Source organism: Eretmochelys imbricata, chromosome 1, assembly GCF_965152235.1.
Source record: "Eretmochelys imbricata isolate rEreImb1 chromosome 1, rEreImb1.hap1, whole genome shotgun sequence".
Classification (NCBI taxonomy): domain Eukaryota; kingdom Metazoa; phylum Chordata; order Testudines; family Cheloniidae; genus Eretmochelys; species Eretmochelys imbricata.
The window spans coordinates 194,047,288-194,066,109 of record NC_135572.1 but is presented as its reverse complement, the minus strand read 5'-3'; the positions used below and the strand labels follow the sequence as shown (position 1 = coordinate 194,066,109).

The following is an 18,822-nucleotide window of genomic DNA, read 5'->3' as shown; positions in this document are numbered from 1 at the left end:
CAATTCCCTGGCCTAAGCATACAAAGATTTTGCTTCCAATTAACTAATTTCCCAATAGTCATATGATAGTGAGACTAGTGTCAGTTGCAAGTCCGTCTTATGTACATTGTTGTTTTAAATACTCACAGCAATTCTCTAAACATAGTCTAGATTGAAAGTACAAGCACTTTTTGATTTTACCTTTGTTCAACCAAAGAACTTCTTTACTTTCCCCACACTTAGACAAATCTTCAGTCTCATCCTCATCCATTACCTAAAATGCATAAAGTTTAGTTTATTATCTTTCTATAGCTTAAGGAACTGTCTTCTCCTAAAAAGCCATGGATCTACATAGCAAAGTTAAATCACAATATAATACATGTTAATTGTAGGTTAACTCCAGGTTAAATTCAATTTGGGTTTGATTTTGATCTTGCTTCCACAGGCATAAGTCAGAAGTGACCCCACCAAGTCAACAGAATCATACTGGCAGAATTAGGCTTTACATGTTTCCTCGATATTTGTCTTTTCAGCTTAATGTTGTACTTGTTCAGTTTTACAGATCAACTCTCCATTGTTTTTAACCAGATGTAAATAAAAAGTGGGAAAATATGGACAAACAACATGTGTTTTGTAGACCTGGTGAAAAAGATTATGCTGCTTAGCAAGCAGTTTGATATTTTAAAAATGTTCTAAATATGGCCTTATTCTGGCCCTTATTCAGGAAAGTAAACTCATGAACAGTCCCACTAAATACAGGGGGGTCTATCTCTGTGCTTTGTTAGGCACGGATTTAAGAAAGTTTCATAGCAGCAACTATGAAAGGAACTCGGTAGTGGCCTAAAGATAACTCATTTTCAGCATGCTATCATATGATCTGATTAGCTTTCTCATGTTATAAACAAGAGAGAAAAGTCTAAAGTATTCTGATTGCCAGTTTGAAGCCCACCATAAAGTGATAATTTTCTGGTTAGTGGCCTTTCATGTAATCTGTTGTTCAGATTTTTGTTCAGCATGACATTCCCAATCCAAATGTCTTGCAGGGATAGGAGGGATCTTTTCAGTACTACGTAGTTTCATCCAATGCCCCATTTGCTTTGAATGTGCAAACTAAGCCCTTGGGACTCTAACCTTGGTAGAAAATGAGTGGCCACTGTCTGAGAACAGATCTGGCACAGTTCCCCTTCAATGCTGTGAGAAATCTGTCTCACAAACAAAGCAGTATTTGTTTTCTGCCTGGTGTCCCCTAAGATGCTTTGCCATGAGAGGGCAGGGTGGGGACAACAGGGAGGCACTGCCATTTTAAAACAGAGGACAAAAGCCTTAGTGCACCAATGGCTCCTAGAGAAGAGGTAGTGGTAGAGATGCACAGGAAGAGCTCACTGCTGCCTGGAAAAGAGAAATAAAAGGCTAAAAACAAAGAGGGAGGGAAATTAGCTGCCAACTCATTTTGCCATTGTAGGCAGAACTTCTAGCAGGAGGAAGCAAAAGGAAGACTGTAGTTAATGTACTCAGCCGGGATTCAGGATGTCTGGCAGAGATGGGAATTGAACCCTGATCTAACGCATCTTTGCCTGGTCATTTAACTTGTGCCTCAGTTCCTCATATGGAAAAAAGGAATAACATTTCCTTCTTCTACCCTTCGTCTGCCTTGTCCAGGTAGACTGTAAACACTTCAGGGCAGGGGCTGCGTATGTACATGTGCAGTCCCTAACACAATGGGTCTCTAGGACAGTGCATTAATGTGATTAATACAATTAGTTAATAAGGGGCACAATCTCTTCCCATAGTCACCTAGCAACAGCACTAAGCTACCTCCAGTATCCTCTAAGACAAGGCACAGTACATCCCTCACAGATTACTGTAGGCCTTAGTGTCCAGAAACAGAAGCATTAGCAGCTAATTAAGGGTTTGTCTATATTGGGGGGGTTTAACTGAAGTTACTCAAACTAGTTTGGAGGGAAAACGCCTGAGCACACAAGACAGAATTCATTAGAGTGCAGTAACCCCTCGTTTACCGTGAATTGTGTAATACTCTTTCAGAATATATTCCTGAGCTTTATAAGCCTGTGGAACTGTGCCTCATGCATGGCAGCACAGATCTGCATTACAACAGTGGATCTCCTGACACGGAACTGGTTTACTATGGACGGGTAGCATTGCAGAGTGGCCCGCTTTCCCAGTGGGAATTGCGACCTGCTTGTCCATGCGTGTGGGACACTGCAGGTTGGTATGCTGCTGCTAGCTCAGCACAGATCTCAGAAAAAGCCACCTTCACCATCCTGAAATTCTCTCACCACTGCTGGTCACCCCAGGTCTGCCTAGTGATCCTTTCCCGCCAATCCACACTGGTTTTCTAAGCCCAGGAACAGCACTGGAACGTGTGAAGTTGCTCCAAGAGCAGCTCCTGTAGTAGCAGTTGCTTGGGATCAACCTCGTCTTGGTCTTCCTTCCTCCCCTGCTGCTGAAGCTGCTGCTGCCACATTGGTGGTGAGGCAGGCACAGTCCAAAACGCAAAGACGCCTGAAATACAGCCTAGGTAGGCTGTGTGTGTTCGCGGTTGTCCGCACAGCAGCATGGAAGACAGTTGGGTCCGTGCTGGCTGACAGCAATTTCAAAATGGTGCTAGCCCACCCAGAAGGAGAGGAAGCATTGGACAGAGAGAGTGGAATCATGGGATTTTTTAAAAAAAACAACTTTGACTCCAAGTTCCAGAATTCCATTGGCTTCCTCTACTCATCCCACAACGTACAGCGAGAGAAATCCCAGGACGCCCACTGCTCAGAAGCAAAGCTAAGGACCATGGCATACCCTTTGAGAATGCCACACACTTAACACGCAGCAAGCCCCTGCCCTGTGCATACAATGAGAACTGAAAGAAAGCACGTGCCCACTATTAACTGCAGCTTGTGTACAGCGTGTTAACTAACACTCATCAACTAACTGTGGATTGACCCCCCGTTCATGGAGACAAGCCCTATGTTTAACTTGGATTTCAGCTTTCCTAGTGGGAAAGTGAGTGAGGAAGACCATCACTGTATAACTCACACTTTCCACATGAAAATTAGGCAATATTGCTTAGCACTTCAATAGCATTTAGAATCCAGAGATGTCACAGTATTTCATGAAGCTGGGTAAGCAGTAATCTTTCCGAGTCTCTGTTTCCCTATCTGTAAGACAGCTAAGTGACTTGCCTGAGGTAATGCGGTCAAATCAGCGGCAAAGAATCAAACATAAAATCTCCTCTGCTGACTCAGAGCCCAGTTAATAGGTGCCTTGGCTGTTGCCACATCTGTGATATAGTTTCTTTTGTTCAAGAGTTTGTTCATTGTTTGAAGGGAGAAAGAATACTTAAAAAAGATCCCATAAATAACGAGTTGGCATATTACTATATTTTCAGAGCCGGCAATAATGAAAAAGATATTCAGCCAAGAAAGAACTAACCAGTTAAAGCTAATGACAATCCTAATAGATTGTCCCTCAGCAATTACTTCTGCTGATCCCCACATTTGGGAGCAAGCTTCCCAGAGCAGCAAGTCTGAGCCATCTAAAACCTAAGGACAATCCTAAGAAGAACTGCCCAGAGCACTGGGGAGAGATTCCCTACTTCATCACGTAGATACTCCATTACTTAAAGTGGGATGCTCCAAATTTTAACATCTCTAACAAACAGTATATAAACTGCCTACATTCCTCATAGTGTGTGAAACCTTTCACACTCTTATCAGAAGCCACCCCTCCCAGGTATCTAACTGGTTTCATTTTGTTGATATTTGCACCTCCAAATCAGTCCTCTCCAAATCCATCACTATTTTCAATCACCTGTTTCAATTTCACCTAACCCTCCTGAATGGCCTACTCAGGAACTATTCCAGATACAAGATCTCCACCTCACTTCTGTTGGTTCCATTTGATCCACTTCTTGCCTAGGACAAACGTACGATGTTCTTTATTCTGTCCTGCCATTTTTTCAATAGAATATATGTCATATACAGCATACTACTGCTGGAGCTGCCAAGTTTTATTACCTATTAAAAAGCATCTGGATAATTTCACATCATTCCTAGACATTAAGTGTCATAAACCAAGTTTTAGCCTGGAGCGAGGTTTTACAGCCATTACAAATGCTAAAAAACAGAGATTTATAATGGAACAGATGGCAGGGCTTCATTTATAGTGAGAGTACTGAGCACTGTTTTGACAACAGTAGAGTCTGAAATACAGAATAACAACTGCTTTTACACAGACACTGAGGGTATGTCTACACTACGGAATAAGGTCGAATTTATAGAAGTCGTTTTTTTAGAAATCGGTTTTATATATTCGAGTGTGTGTGTCCCCACAGAAAATGCTCTAAGTGCATTAACTCGGCGGAGTGCTTCCACAGTACCGAGGCAAGCGTTGACTTCCGGAGCGTTGCACTGTGGGTAGCTATCCCACAGTTCCCGCAGTCTCCACTGCCCATTGGAATTCTGGGTTGAGATCCCAATGCCTGATGGGGCTAAAACATTGTCGCGGGTGGTTCTAGGTACATATCGTCAGGCCCCCGTTCCCTCCCTCCCTCCGTGAAAGAAAGGGCAGACAATCGTTTCGCGCCTTTTTTCCTGAGTTACCTGTGCAGACGCCATACCACGGCAAGCATGGAGCCCGCTCAGCTCACTGTCACCGTATGTCTCCTGGGTGCTGGCAGACGCGGTACTGCATTGCTACACAGCAGCAGCAACCCATTGCCTTGTGGCAGCAGACGGTGCAATAGGACTGGTAGCCGTCATTGTCATGTCCGAGGTGCTCCTGGTCGCCTGTGTGAGGTCGATCAGGAGCGCCTGGGCAGACATGGGCGCAGGGACTAAATTTGGAGTGACTTGATCAAGTCATTCTCTTTAGTCCTGCAGTCAGTCCTACTGAACCATCTTATGGTGAGCAGGCAGGCGATACGGATTGCTAGCAGTCCTATTGCATCATCTTCTGCTGGGCAGGCAAGAGATGAGGATGGCTAGCAGTCCTATTGTACCGTCTGCTGCCAGCCAAAGATGTAAAATATAGACGGAGTGTATCAAAACAAGAAATAGACTACATTTGTTTTGTACTCATTTGCAAACCCCTCTCCCCCCTCTAGGGGACTCATTCCTCTAGGTCACACTGCAGTCACTCACAGAGAAGGTGCAGCGAGGTAAATCTAGCCATGTATCAATCAGAGGCCAGGCTAACCTCCTTGTTCCAATAAGAACAATAACTTAGGTGCACCATTTCTTATTGGAACCCTCCGTGAAGTCCTGCCTGAAATATTCCTTGATGTAAAGCCACCCCCTTTGTTGATTTTAGCTCCCTGAAGCCAACCCTGTAAGCCGTGTCGTCAGTCGCCCCTCCCTCCGTCAGAGCAACGGCAGACAATCGTTCCGCGCCTTTTTTCTGTGCGGACACCATACCAAGGCAAGCATGGAGGCCGCTCAGCTCACTTTGGCAATTAGGAGCACATTAAACACCACACGCATTATCCAGCAGTATATGCGGCACCAGAACCTGGCAGAGCGATACCGGGCGAGGAGGCGACGTCAGCGCAGTCACATGAGTGATCAGGACCTGGACACAGATTTCTCTGAAAGCATGGGCCCTGCCAATGCATGCATCATGGTGCTAATGGGGCAGGTTCATGCTGTGGAATGCCGATTCTGGGCTCAGGAAACAAGCACAGACTGGTGGGACCGCATAGTGTTGCAGGTCTGGGACGATTCCCAGTGGCTGCGAAACTTTCGCATGCGTAAGGGCACTTTCATGGAACTTTGTGACTTGCTTTCCCCTGCCCTGAAGCGCATGAATACCAAGATGAGAGCAGCACTCACAGTTGAGAAGCGAGTGGCGATAGCCCTGTGGAATCTTGCAACGCCAGACAGCTACCGGTCAGTTGGGAATCAATTTGGAGTGGGCAAATCTTTTGGGGCTGCTGTGATACACGTAGCCCACGCAATCAAAGATCTGCTGATATCAAGGGTAGTGACACTGGGAAATGTGCAGGTCATAGTGGATGGCTTTGCTGCAATGGGATTCCCTAACTGTGGTGGGGCCATAGACGGAACCCATATCCCTATCTTGGCACCGGAGCACCAAGCTGGCGAGTACGTAAACCGCAAGGTGCAGCGAGGTAAATCTAGCCATGTATCAATCAGAGGCCAGACTAACCTCCTTGTTCCAATAAGAACAAAAACTTAGGTGCACCATTTCTTATTTGAACCCTCCGTGAAGTCCTGCCTGAAATACTCCTTGATGTAAAGCCACCCCCTTTGTTGATTTTAGCTCCCTGTAAGCCAACCCTGTAAGCCATGTCATCAGTCGCCCCTCCCTGCGTCAGAGTGATGGCAAACAATCGTGCATCTGAGTTGAGAGTGCTGTCCAGAGCAGTCACAATGGAGCACTCTGGGATAGCTCCCGGAGGCCAATACCGTTGAATTGTGTCCACAGTACCCCAAATTCGACCCGGCAAGGCTGATTTAAGCGCTAATCCACTTGTCAGGGGTGGAGTAAGGAAATCGATTTTAAGAGCCCTTTAAGTCGAAATAAAGGGCTTCATTGTGTGGACAGGTGCAGGTTTACATCGATTTAACGCTGCTAAATTTGACCTAAAGTCCTAGTGTAGACCAGGGCTGATTCTTCTCCATCCAGGTGCACCATTAGGTTTATCTGCACAGAAGCTAGCAAGGCTGACTTTTTGAAGGGCCTGTGTACAGTACATTAATAGAGTCTGCAGTAAAGGCAAATTGATCATCAGCTACAAATAAATCAGGTTGTCAAAAAAATTAAACCAAGATTCAGACATTAGATGCAGATACAAGTGATGGGAAGCCAAGTAGTCTATTGGACGAGAATTAATATCTCACCAATCTAAAGCATATAGGCATGCTTAAAGCAAGTCAATAATATATAGGAATGTTAAAAAGGAAGTAGCAAGAACAAAAAGTTGCCTCACCATAAATTAATACTGCTGTCCTGGCTCATGTATCTAGGATGTTATGTGCAATATGGCAAAATGCCAAGGAATTACATCTTATGAATATAATTAGAAGTTTAGAGAAGCATTTACTATACTGTAAATTCAGTATTAGAGAAGCATTTACTATACCGCCTCTGTTAGGTGAGTTATACATAATAATGACTAATTAGCCCAGGGCAAACAGATAAATGAAGACACAAGCAAAGGTGACAGCACCATTTTTGTCTACAAAACAAGTGATCTACAAAGATAGTTATTACAGGAGAATATACTCCATATCTTAGAAGTGGGATATTGCCTCAGGCATGAAAAAAAGTGGTGAAGATAACAGGCTACTGTGAAGGGATCTACCCTCCACAGGTGCCGCCTAGTGGTCAGCGAGGGTGTGACAGGTGCTCTTCTGTCTTGGCACCCCCTGTTGATAGCCTGTAGTGATCTGTCCTCTGCTATGGCTTAGCCCTCTGGCTGGGCCACAAGTTGTGTCCACCTGTTCCAAAGTATGTCAAGATTCCAACAAAGAGCTAGTTCTTCTGCCCAGCAAGGGCCTTCAGGCTTCACCTGGCCAAAGGTGAAGCCTGAAGTTGGGACTCTCTGAGATATGGAGTTGGGACACTCTGAGATATGGAGTCTTCCCAGTCCTGAGTCTCCAGCCCCATCAGGACGTGGGTAAGGGAAGCTGGGCCCACCCCTCTCCACTAGGTTCCAATCCAGGGCCCAAAGGCAGGCAGCTGAACCCAATACCCTGAAGTGCCAGGCCTCCTAGATCACTTCCTACTGGCCTCCCCATTCAAGAGGGAAACGCAAAAGCTTGTAAACAAAATAAGTCAAAGAAGTCTCCAGCCTTGCAGAGGTCCAGAGTCCTTTTCCCTCAGCAGGTCGGACAGGCCATCAACAGTCAGGGGCCCCAGCAGGGCTCTTTTTGGAGTTTCAGAGTGTTGGTCTGCTCACCTCCACTGACTGCCTGCAAGCAAGCTACGCCACTCCCCTTTTCAGCTCCTCCTCCAGCCTGTGTATGCACTGCAGGTTTAGCAAGGCGGAGCTGCCTGGACCCAGAGTAGCTCCTTAACCCCTTCCACTTCAGTGTGGGGGCTGTACAGCCCATCACACCTACCCGTTCTATACCCATTTGGTATAGAAGATAGTATGAAGCATGATCATCAGATATTCCACGTCACCCAGGACACTGATACAAACATGGTTTACCTGTACTTTGTAAGAGTCATCTACATTCATATACCAGAGCCATTTTGATGTACTTCATTTGACAAATCAAGGACCAGATCCACAGTCAGTGTGAACTGGCATAGCTTCATTGACTTACAAGGAGCTATCCCAGTTACACTAGCTAAGAGTCTGAGCCAAGATATTTAGTGAGAATATGTTTTGCCAGGGCAACCTGGGTCTATATGGCAGGACACACAAGTATCTGCATACAGCCATTTTATGGCAAGCAGGGGAGGGGTTAAGATGAACTAAAGCAGGCCAATAACTGTCTGGTTTAATATAACAAAAGCTGCCAAGGCAGTAAAAGGCAATTAATTCCTAATTTAATTCTTGCAGCTACAGCATAACGGAAAAGCAATGATATATCTACAGATAGTAGGTATTTTTCTAACTTAATTAACCACCAACAGCCTGAGATTAGATTGCCTGGTGTGATCACACAAATATACTTGGAGCAAGTAATAAATGACAAACATGATGTTTCCTTAAAACAAATAAGAACTGGTATATGTGAGCTAAGGAAAACCTTCCAAGAACCAGCAGAATGACTGAGTAAAGGGGGTGCTCCATGCCAAGGGAGATGCAAACCTTAAGTGTGAAGCACTGTTTGAAGTGGAGAGTCACACTGCCACTTGGCAGGGAAAAAGCAGTATCATTTGTCAAGAATGTTATAGGCATTTTTATGGTAACTCATAATACAGTATTTAAGCACTGTTTGAAAACAGATGTAGGTTAGATTATACATGACACTTGTGCCACTGTGGAGTATAAGGCATACTGCCACTTTTTCTGTTTCCTGCACAAAGGTTGGACACAGTAATAATTCTTCCAATTGAGGAAATACTGGAACTATTCTCTCTTAGCACTCACTGGTTCATCTCTCCTCAAAACTGAGAAGAGGAATGGCCACATACACACTCTCTACTGTATGCCAAGAAGCTCAGATATAGACTAACTTCTGGATGGGATAGCATCTCAGAGCCCCCATAACTCCACACTGCCCCAGTTTGGGCTAGAAATGTAGTGATAAAATCTGTCTCAATCTGTGGATGGTAAAAGCAGCTGGTGCTGGGCCCTTGTTCCTAACCTGTGTACTATGTCATTTCAGCAGTCATGTCCCACTTTACTGTTTGATTCCAAGTGCAGTTCCATCCTTATCTTAAGGCAATCTATATTCTGTACTACTACTTACTCAATCATACGTTACACTTTCCCTGTTCTAGCTATCTCATTGACAGTATGAGTATGTGAGGGTGGGCTGGAGCAGGAAATGAAGTGACAGCTGGCCCAACCTAAGCCCTGGTTTGATGTTGTTATAATAACTGCTTGGAAGGTAGAATGCAGATTAGTAAAACAGAAGCCAAATAGTTACACTTGATATAAGCAGCTACGTGGTCCAGGTGACATCTGATCTGCCAGTACTTCACTTGCAAGTGAAACTTGAGTTACTTTAGAAATAACAAGATCTGAAATGGTTTGAAAAGTATCTAGTAGAGCGAGCGATAAAGAACTATTCCATACTTGCACTCCAAACAATCCCAGTCCATTTGAGTAGTTTTTTCCCCAGGTTCATACTTTCAGTTTTTGGCGATACTGTAAGTAAAAGTGCCAGAATACCACAAGCAATGTGATTCACATATCATTTATGACCAACTCTGAAAGAGTAAGTACCGGACAATGAGAAAGCCTATTCTCCTGATGAGAGTGGCTTCAACAAGTTCTGCCCAAGTCACAACTTTTATTTTTATTGTTCGTATGGCAGTAGCATAGGTCCTGTTTTAGAGATGGGAAAACTGATGTCAGGTAAGTCACTTACAGTGTGTGCATCAGTGAGTCAGTGGCACATGTAGGAACACAAACCAGGTGTCCCAACTCCTACTTTTCATCTCTATTAGACCACTATTTGCATGTTGCTAGACATTTCTATAAAGGAAATACACACTGTACCTAGGACTTACAACTATTATAATTAATCTTGGTCATCACACTTGATCACAGAAATGTAGGGCTGGAAGGGACCTCACAAAGTCATCAAATCCAGCCCCCTGCACTGAGCCAGGACCAAGTTTGCAGGTGCACCTTTAATATTATCTCCTTGAGAAACTGCCAGCTCTCCTGAACTCCTTTTTGCCTTAGATTTTCTTCCCATGGGATCTTAGCTACCAGTTATCTAAGTCTTCTGAAGACCTTTGTCCTTATTCTGCTGCTCTCACTCCTTCCTTTCCCTAGAATCATAAAATCTATCATTTCATGATCACTTTGACCCAAATTGCCTTCCACCTTCAGACTCACTATCAATTTTTCCCTGTTGGTCAGAATCAAGTTTGAAATGGCTGTCCCCTGGTTACTTCCTCCACATTCTGAAACAAAAGCTGTTCCCGATGCACTCTTATGGGAAATTTGGTGTTTTTTTCATATTACTTTTCCAGCAGATGCTTGATTGTTATCTATTGCCACAAACAACAATGGATTGTTATCTATAACAATTTCCTGGGTTAACATCCCCATCTGGAAGTGAGTTATGAGCTATTGGTACTCAAACCTTCACTGATGTTTCTTTTGACTTCAAGGAAATTATTTTGCTTTCACTTCAGGAGTTCAGCCGGATATTTTTCTTATATCAACAGCTACGTTTTAATGTATACCTGCAATTAGTCCATGCTGCATCACAACAACTTCTGCTTTATTTTCAGGTTTTCCCCTTTATCCATTTCATGTGTCGTTAAGTCCAGTGTCAATTTCTTGTGTCACACTCCTCATATATTAAAGGGGCTTCACTCGACCACAGCACGGCCACAGATTGATTTAGTAACTTGATACTACCCTCTATACCTTTCTATGGCCTAGCTCCCTCTTATGTTTCACTGCCTTGATTCTAAGATAGTTACTTGTGCTGCTTTCAGGAAGTGATTTTCCCTTACTTTATCTTTGCAATTTTGCTCTATGTGCATCTTGCTATCACCAGACTCCCAGAGTTATTGTTAAAATTAATATCTAACAACTATGCTAGTTTCATCTAGCTTGTTGATGGTCTTTTTGTTATGGACAAAACACCTTGACTTGATGAAGGCTGCTATTTGCAGAGTTTCTGTGCTATTCTGAATAAATTATGCTCCTAAAATTAACTAAGTATGTGCTAATTGCATGGACATAGTAGGTTTACAGTTTCATGGACTGATTTTCACTGCATTAGAAACACTACCTTTTCAAGCTTCATGACAAAGCAGCATTTTATAGCAGATGATCCACAAGTAATTAAGGCAAGTAGCATTTCTACTCAGGGGTTTAGAAAGCTCAAAGCCAATCAACTGAGAGTATTACTGGCTTTAAGTCATTTAGGCTTCTATCATGCTACATCTTTCTGCCATGTAAAAATCCATTTTTTTTTTTTAATCAGGCAATGTGGACAGTAAAACGTTTTGTTAAGATAGTCTTTTAAAATCTGATTAGACAAAATTATTCCACATCCTCAGTGCTGGCACAATGGTGCTAGCAGCTATTTCTAAAAATGGTTTTCTAATAGGAAAAATAGAGGTATAAATGCACTCAGACTTCACTCTGGATTGACTACAGCTTATTTTACACAGTGCTTATGGGTTAAAAACAAAGGTAAAAAAGGCTTCTTACACAGATGATTTCTAGGTCACTGTCTTCTTTTTTAATTTTGGCAACTTCAGATTTCTCCAGAAACATTTGTTGGCTCTCATGAGGCACCTGCAATAAGGTATTAGAATTGGAATCAACAAGTTTAGAATTAGTTTTAGCATGCCAATAGCAGAGATGTTGAAGCACACCACATCACTCAGGATTAAGAGTAAAATAATGCTCCAGGATGTTACATCTATTCTAACAGTGTGGCAACCTGCACATTTCCGAAATCTTAGCATTATTTAATAACTGGGCATTACTGCTTTTGTCTTCTGCTTTTTAGGTGAAAATACCCAGAACATGCATTTTTTTTTATTTCTACATTTCCGTGAGATGCACCAAGGGGCTGAACTATCCACAGTTCAAATCTGGTTCTGTTTCTAGCGGCAAATTTTCAAGAGGGCAGTGTCCATTTTGCAGGTGCCATTTCCACTTGTAAAATTTGTACTTGTGACTGAATTGTGTGTGCAAATCTGGATACTTGCACCCTTACCTACCCAGCTGCAAGTTGAAATACACATTTGCACCTGCCATTCATTGTGTGCTATTTGCACCTGTCAAAAAGTATGCCAGTCATCAGTCTTCTGAATATTTGCCCCTGAATTTAATCCTGGCATTAAAATTACAGTGTACAATATTCAAATCAGCATACACGAGCCAGCTGTCTTTTCACACTCAGTTTATGACCAGGAGACATTTAGCACCAAGAATGATCATACCACATTAAACCAATAATCCACCTAAAAGCGTATGCCAGCCTCAACAGTCATTTCTGCCAGAGGAAGGCAAACAATACTGGGCCCTAATGGTCAAATGAGCAATACTACCCTATTGGGTGTGATTGGAATAGAGGGAGGGGACGTGGGGAAAGTGACTTTTTCCTGACCTTTGCAAGTGTTCCGTTTATGCCCTGAAGTATGAGGGCTGATCGCACAAGTGCATTTTTATTCTATCCAGTTTAACTGCTGATGTTATTATTAGTCTTACTTACTGCTTTTAGATGTTTTATTTCTTCCAGCTGCTACAAAGAAATACCAGGCAAGCTGAACTGTAACAGGTGTTACCACTATACTATTTTCAAAGCTGCATAAACGTTTCCATTCTAATCCCTCATTTTCAGTCACTTAATTGTCCCAAATATTCACCTTTTGGAATGAGATTCTACAGGGTCAGTCTCTGTGCAAAGGAGGGTGGAGGGGGTTGTTTGTGTGTCTGTGGGGAGTTCTAGTCTGAGCAAAAATAATAGAAAAGACTGTCCCATTTTAAACAATTCTTGTGATTTTTGAAAAAAATCAAGTGTAAAAGTGCTAAGGGATTGCAAGCTGAAATTTGGTATAGAGGCAGCCCCAACTGAGAATGAGAAAAACAACAACTAATAGAACTTTATGGGAACAAGATAATTAGTAATCTCTCCTCAAAGGCAAGACTTATAATATCAAGGTAAGAGGCTATAACCAGACCCAAGAAACAAGATTCCTGAGTTCACTGCCAGGCTCAGATCACTTACATGTTAGTACAATGAATAAATACAAAATACTCGTACTTCATCATCATCTATGAACAGAGAGATGACAAGAAATGCTTACATGTTACAGCATACGATATCCTTCTGCTAAATCTAAGTATTTTATGTACGCTCTCCTTCAACATATTAGGCACAGTCCCTGCCCTCAAGAGTTTCTATTGTAACTCATATTTAAAGCAAGCACGGTTTAGTACTTTTTGGGGTTCCATTTCACATTTCCTAGTGCTAGATGTTATTATACCTGCTCTTTGACAGTCTCTTTACTTAATCCTTAATTGTTTACAAAGTAAGATCTTTGGGGCAGGAACTGTCTACTTTTGTGTTTGTACAATGTCCAATACAATGGGGCCCTATCCTGGGTTGGTTCCCTAGGCACTCAACACAACTGGCAATAATGCTTAATAACAGTACGTAGAACTTTTAAGGTAGTCTATAAACACATAGGCAAATGTACTTTCATGGGGTCATTCCACCATTCCTTTCCATGCGTTCTTGCAAACTAAACTTACGCCTCACTGATCACGGAAAGCCAGTTAACAAGGGCTGCAATTCTCAAAGCAACTGCAAAGATTTTAATGAAAGTTCATGAATTTTTTTTTAAATAGTATTCGCCCTTTCTTAAATTTTTTCTTATTGGAACTGCACCTTCCAAGTTGATAAATACGCAGTATAAATCAAACTAATAAGCAAACTACTTTAGGAAGGAGATCAGAAACAAAGAAATAAAGTGGTACTAAACCAGTGAAACTTGGTGATGCTTCTCCAATAGGGAAACAGGAGGTATGTGTCGTTCCTGAGGTCTTGCTTTCTTCTGGGAAGTAGCCCTGTGCTCTGAAATATCCCGTCTTTTAGGACCTCTTTTTTGCACGTGTTGTTTTCTGCTACAATTATCCAAACATGAAGATGACGGAGCTGGTTCTCTATGGAAAGCATTTCTTTGACTCACTGTTTTCTGAACATTTTCATTCTTCTTAAAGAAAGGAAACTGTCAGTTATGTCAAAGTAACCACTTCTCTTTTGGTTGGGTCATTTAACAAGAACGCTCAAACTATTTTACCTCATAACTCTTGAATTTCCACAAAGTTTGACCTTACTAAAAGCCTGATCCAGAAACCACAGAAGCCAATGGAAAAATTCCCATTAACTTCAAATGGGCTTTGGATCAGACTCTTCATGTGTTAGCAGACTTCTTCTGCAAGATGAAACACCACTTCATTTGAAGGACAAAATTCTGACATGTACTGGTCTGAAGTAAATTAGCGTGTGTGGACTATCTTTAATTCCTTTCCTGCCTCTGCTAGCTCACAATGGAAAATAGTTATCCAAAGAGTTTAGTTACTCACATCTATTAAGAGTGTTCCACTGCTGTCTCCACACTGAGCAACTGTGTGTGGTTGGATTAAACGAGATTTCTATAAAAATAAATGTAAACACATGAAATTCAGACGTTTACAGTAACTTATGCCTGTCACAAAATCAGTAAAGACTCACTAATGGACTGTTCTTACCAGCTTACATGTTCACTGTGAACGCTTGAGTTTAATATCTTTAATACTCCCGCTACTACAGTATTCTACAGTATAGTAGGAAGCATTCACCACAGAAATAAGTCATAAATAACCTCTTTAAATACTTCTTCCTCTCCCAACCTTATGAAAGTCAACTCACCTTCTGGCATCTGCTCTGTGTAGAATGAAGATTTCTGGGGAATCTTTAGCTAAGGAGTTTTATAGAAATCTGATTCTGTTATGTTTCAGGAAGGTAGCAGAGGCTTTTGAAGAGGTGTGTTTATTTAGAAAAAAAGGGAGGGGGATTAAGCATGGTTAACTCCCAATTCCATTCCCCAACACCAAGTCACCACAGCACACTGAAATAAAGCAAGTCTTTATAAAGGTCTGGTTTATTGGTTAGAAATTCCCACCACAGAACCTAGTGGTCAGAATTCTAATTCAAAGACCCCCAACACCTCTGTGCTAGCTAGCCAAATGGACCAAAAAATGAATATAACTTCTATTTTCAGGGGCTACCCAAGTAGACTCCTCAAGTTTCTTGAGCAAAATGGAGAGCCGTTCCCCAAGCGGCCCCTGTTCTTCACAGGCTGATCAGTTATGCAGTGAATTTCCTCTCTAATCAGATACAACAGAATACCAAGAAACAGGCTCAGAATGCTATGTACTCCACAGTAAGCCTGACTTGACTTCAGTGGCCAGGAGCTTCACTAACCGTACTCTGGCGGAAATTCTATAAGCATCACAGCAGATTCAGATAAATAAAAAAAATGAGGAGTGAGGCAGCAGGGAATTGTGCAATAAGTCTATTTGCCGGTGGTTGTTATTTTTAGGGCAGTCAATTAATCGCAGTTAAATCACGTGATTAACTCAAAAAATTAATTGTGATTACAAAAATTAATTGCGATTAATGACAGTTTTAATCGCACTGTTAGACAGAATACCAACTAAAACTTATTAAATATTTTTGATGTTTTTTTACATTTTCCTGTATATTGTATTCTGTGTTGTAATTGAAATCAAAGTGTATATTATTTTTATTACAAATATTTGCACTATAAAAATGATAAACAAAAGAAATGGTATTTTTCAATTCACCTCAAACAAGTACTGTAATGCAATCTCTTTGTTGTGAAAGCACAACTTACAAATATAGATTTTTTTTTTTGTTACATAACTTCACTCAAAAACAAAACAATATAAGGTATTGACATGCCAGATATGCTAAACATTCATATGCCCCTTCATGCTTCGGCCACCATTCCAGAGGACATGTTTCCATGCTGATGACGCTCATTAAAAAAAATAATGCATTAATTAAATTTGTGGCTGAACTCCTTGGGGGAGAATTGTAGTCCCCTGCTTTGTTTTACCCGCATTCTGCCATATATTTCATGTTATAGCAGCCTTGGATGATGACCCAGCACGCTGTTCATTTTAAGAACACTTTTACTGCAGATTTGACAAAATGCAAAGAAGGTACCAATGTGAGATTTCTAAAGATAGCTACAGCACTCGACCCAAGGTTTAAGAATCTGAAGTACCTTCCAAAATCTGAGAGGGACAAGGTGTGGAGCATGCTTTCAGAAGTCTTAAAAGAGCAACACTCCAATGCAGAAACTACAGAACCTGAACCACCAAAAAAGAAAATCAACGTTTTGCTGGTGTCATCTGACTCAGATAATGAAAATGAACATGTGTCGGTCTGCACTTTGGATCATTATCGTTGCTTTGGATCGTTATCGAGCAGAACCTGTCATCAGCATGGACGCATGTCAGGAATGGTGGTTGAAGCATGAAGGGACAGATGACTCTTCAGCACATGTGGCATATAAATATCTTGTGACACCGGCTACAACAGTGCCATGAGAACACCTGTTCTCACTTTCAGGTGACACTGTAAACAAGAAGCGGGCAGCATTATCTCCTGCAAATGTAAACAAACTTGTTTGCCTGAGCGATTGGCTGAACAAGAAGTAGAACAGAACGGACTTGCAAGCTCTAAAATTTTACATTGTTTTATTTTTGAGTGCAGGTTTTTTTGTACATAATTCTACATTTGTAAGTTCAACTTTCATGATAAAGAGACTGCACTACAGTACTTGTACTAGGTGAATTGAAAAATACTATTTCTTTTGTTTTTTTACAGTGCAAATACTTGTAAACAAAAATAAATATAAAGTGAGAACTGTATACTTTGTATTCTGTGTTGTAATTGAAATCAATATATTTGAAAATGTAGAAAACACCCAAAATATTTAAATAAATGGTATTCTATTATTAACAGTGCGATTAATTGCGATTATTTTTTATGAATCAGCGATTAAATTTTTTAATCATTTGACTGCCTTAGTTATTTTGTTTAAGTTACCAGCAGGTAGCTAGTTAAGAATGAGGAGGTTTATATTGCCATCCTCAAATTAGACCTAGTACATATCACTTAGATCAGGGGTTCACAAACTTGGTTTGCGGATTGTTCTGGGTAAGCCCCTGGCGGGCCGCGAGATGCTTTGTTTGCCTGATCATCTGCAGGTATGGCCACTCGCAGCTCCCAGTGGCCACGGTTAGCCGTTCCTGGCCAATGGGAGCTGCGGAAAGCGGCGCAGGCCGGGCCACTGCTTCCCACAGCTCCCATTGGCCAGGAACAGCTAACCGCGGCCACTGGGAGCTGCGGGTGGCTGTACCTGCAGATGCTCACACAAACAAAGCATCTCGCGGCCTGCCAGTGGCTTACCCAGAACAAGCCACGAACTAAGTTTGGGAACCCCTGACTTAGATGAAAGAGGCATTTCACACCTCTCAGAGCAATTGTTTCAGATTGACTGCACACTCAGAGCACGACTGATTTCCACTCGGTTAATATTTAAGTCCTTTTGTGCCCCCACTGAACACAGAAATATATTTGAATGTAAGCTTAGATTATGTAGCACAGTTTGGCAGCTGGGGTGAATTCAGCAGCCACAGTTTGGTAGTAACTTATCTTGTGCCTCTTTGACAGCTAGTAGACAGTTAAGTACATATATTACTGTACAATATGCTATGCAACCTTGAGAAATTTAGTAAAGCACTGGTGACAAATATTTCAATCCCCTGCAATGTCTTTGGGGAATCACTGTTTGAAATTTATGAATGGTTTCATGTATGACAGTTCTACTCCCTAGGGGAGGGTTACCACAGCTTCTCCAGGGAGAAGGAAGAGGAGCAGGAGGGAGAGAGTATGAGTGTGAGTATGTGTGTAGAGGGCAGGGAGTTACTCATCCTGGGACTGAAGACAACTCCCGAGAAGTTCCACTCCCTGGGGTGTCTTGCATGTACTCATTCAAACTGGATTTTCCAAAGACCAAAAGACAAAGAAAGGGCTTTGGGTATAAAAGGTTGAGCCTAACCTGACTCAGGGCCTTCTTTTTGACTCAGTAGATGAACAGGACCTTTGGTTCTAAGGGTACTCCCACCCTTGCTGAAGGTTTGGAAGGGATGTTTCCTACCAGACACCTCATGTGAAGATGGGTGATTTTTGGTATGTTAACTAAATATGTAGGAACTTTCTTTAACCAATTTTGTGTGTGTGTGTGTGTGTGTGTGTGTGTGTGTGTGTGTGTGTGTGTGTGTGTGTGTGTGTGTGTGTGTGTGTGTGTGTGGTGCTTTTTGCTCTCATAATAAATGAGTTTTATTAGAAGAGCTGTGTGGTCAAAGGTAAAAACATTGTGCTTGGAGAGAAAACAACACACAGATGCTGGCCTTGAGGCAGACTTCCTTGCTGGGGACATCACAATGCATGGCAGGGGGCTGTACAGCCTTAAAATCCCTTGTCAGCAGGAAGGGAGATGTGAGTCGCCACCCAAGAGAAGTGCTGGCTGGGAGCCATAAATCTTATGCCCGCAAGGGACCACAGAGGAAAAATACAGGTGCAGTTACTCTGAAACTGTGACAGCAATATTGCACAAAGAGTACAT

The 18,822-nt window shown here is 42.1% G+C and overlaps 1 protein-coding gene across 1 annotated transcript in view; it reads right to left on the bottom strand.

Moving 5' to 3' along the window:
* MORC1 (MORC family CW-type zinc finger 1) overlaps positions 1-18,822 on the bottom strand; it is a 94,964-nt gene that overhangs the window by 24,450 nt on the left and 51,692 nt on the right. Inside the window, exons 18-21 of the mRNA XM_077817282.1 lie at positions 14,705-14,773; positions 14,101-14,328; positions 11,816-11,902; positions 181-253 (exon numbers count right to left, since the gene is read on the bottom strand). Coding sequence (XP_077673408.1) covers positions 181-253; positions 11,816-11,902; positions 14,101-14,328; positions 14,705-14,773 — 457 coding nt within the window. The remainder of the gene's footprint in view (positions 1-180; positions 254-11,815; positions 11,903-14,100; positions 14,329-14,704; positions 14,774-18,822) is intronic.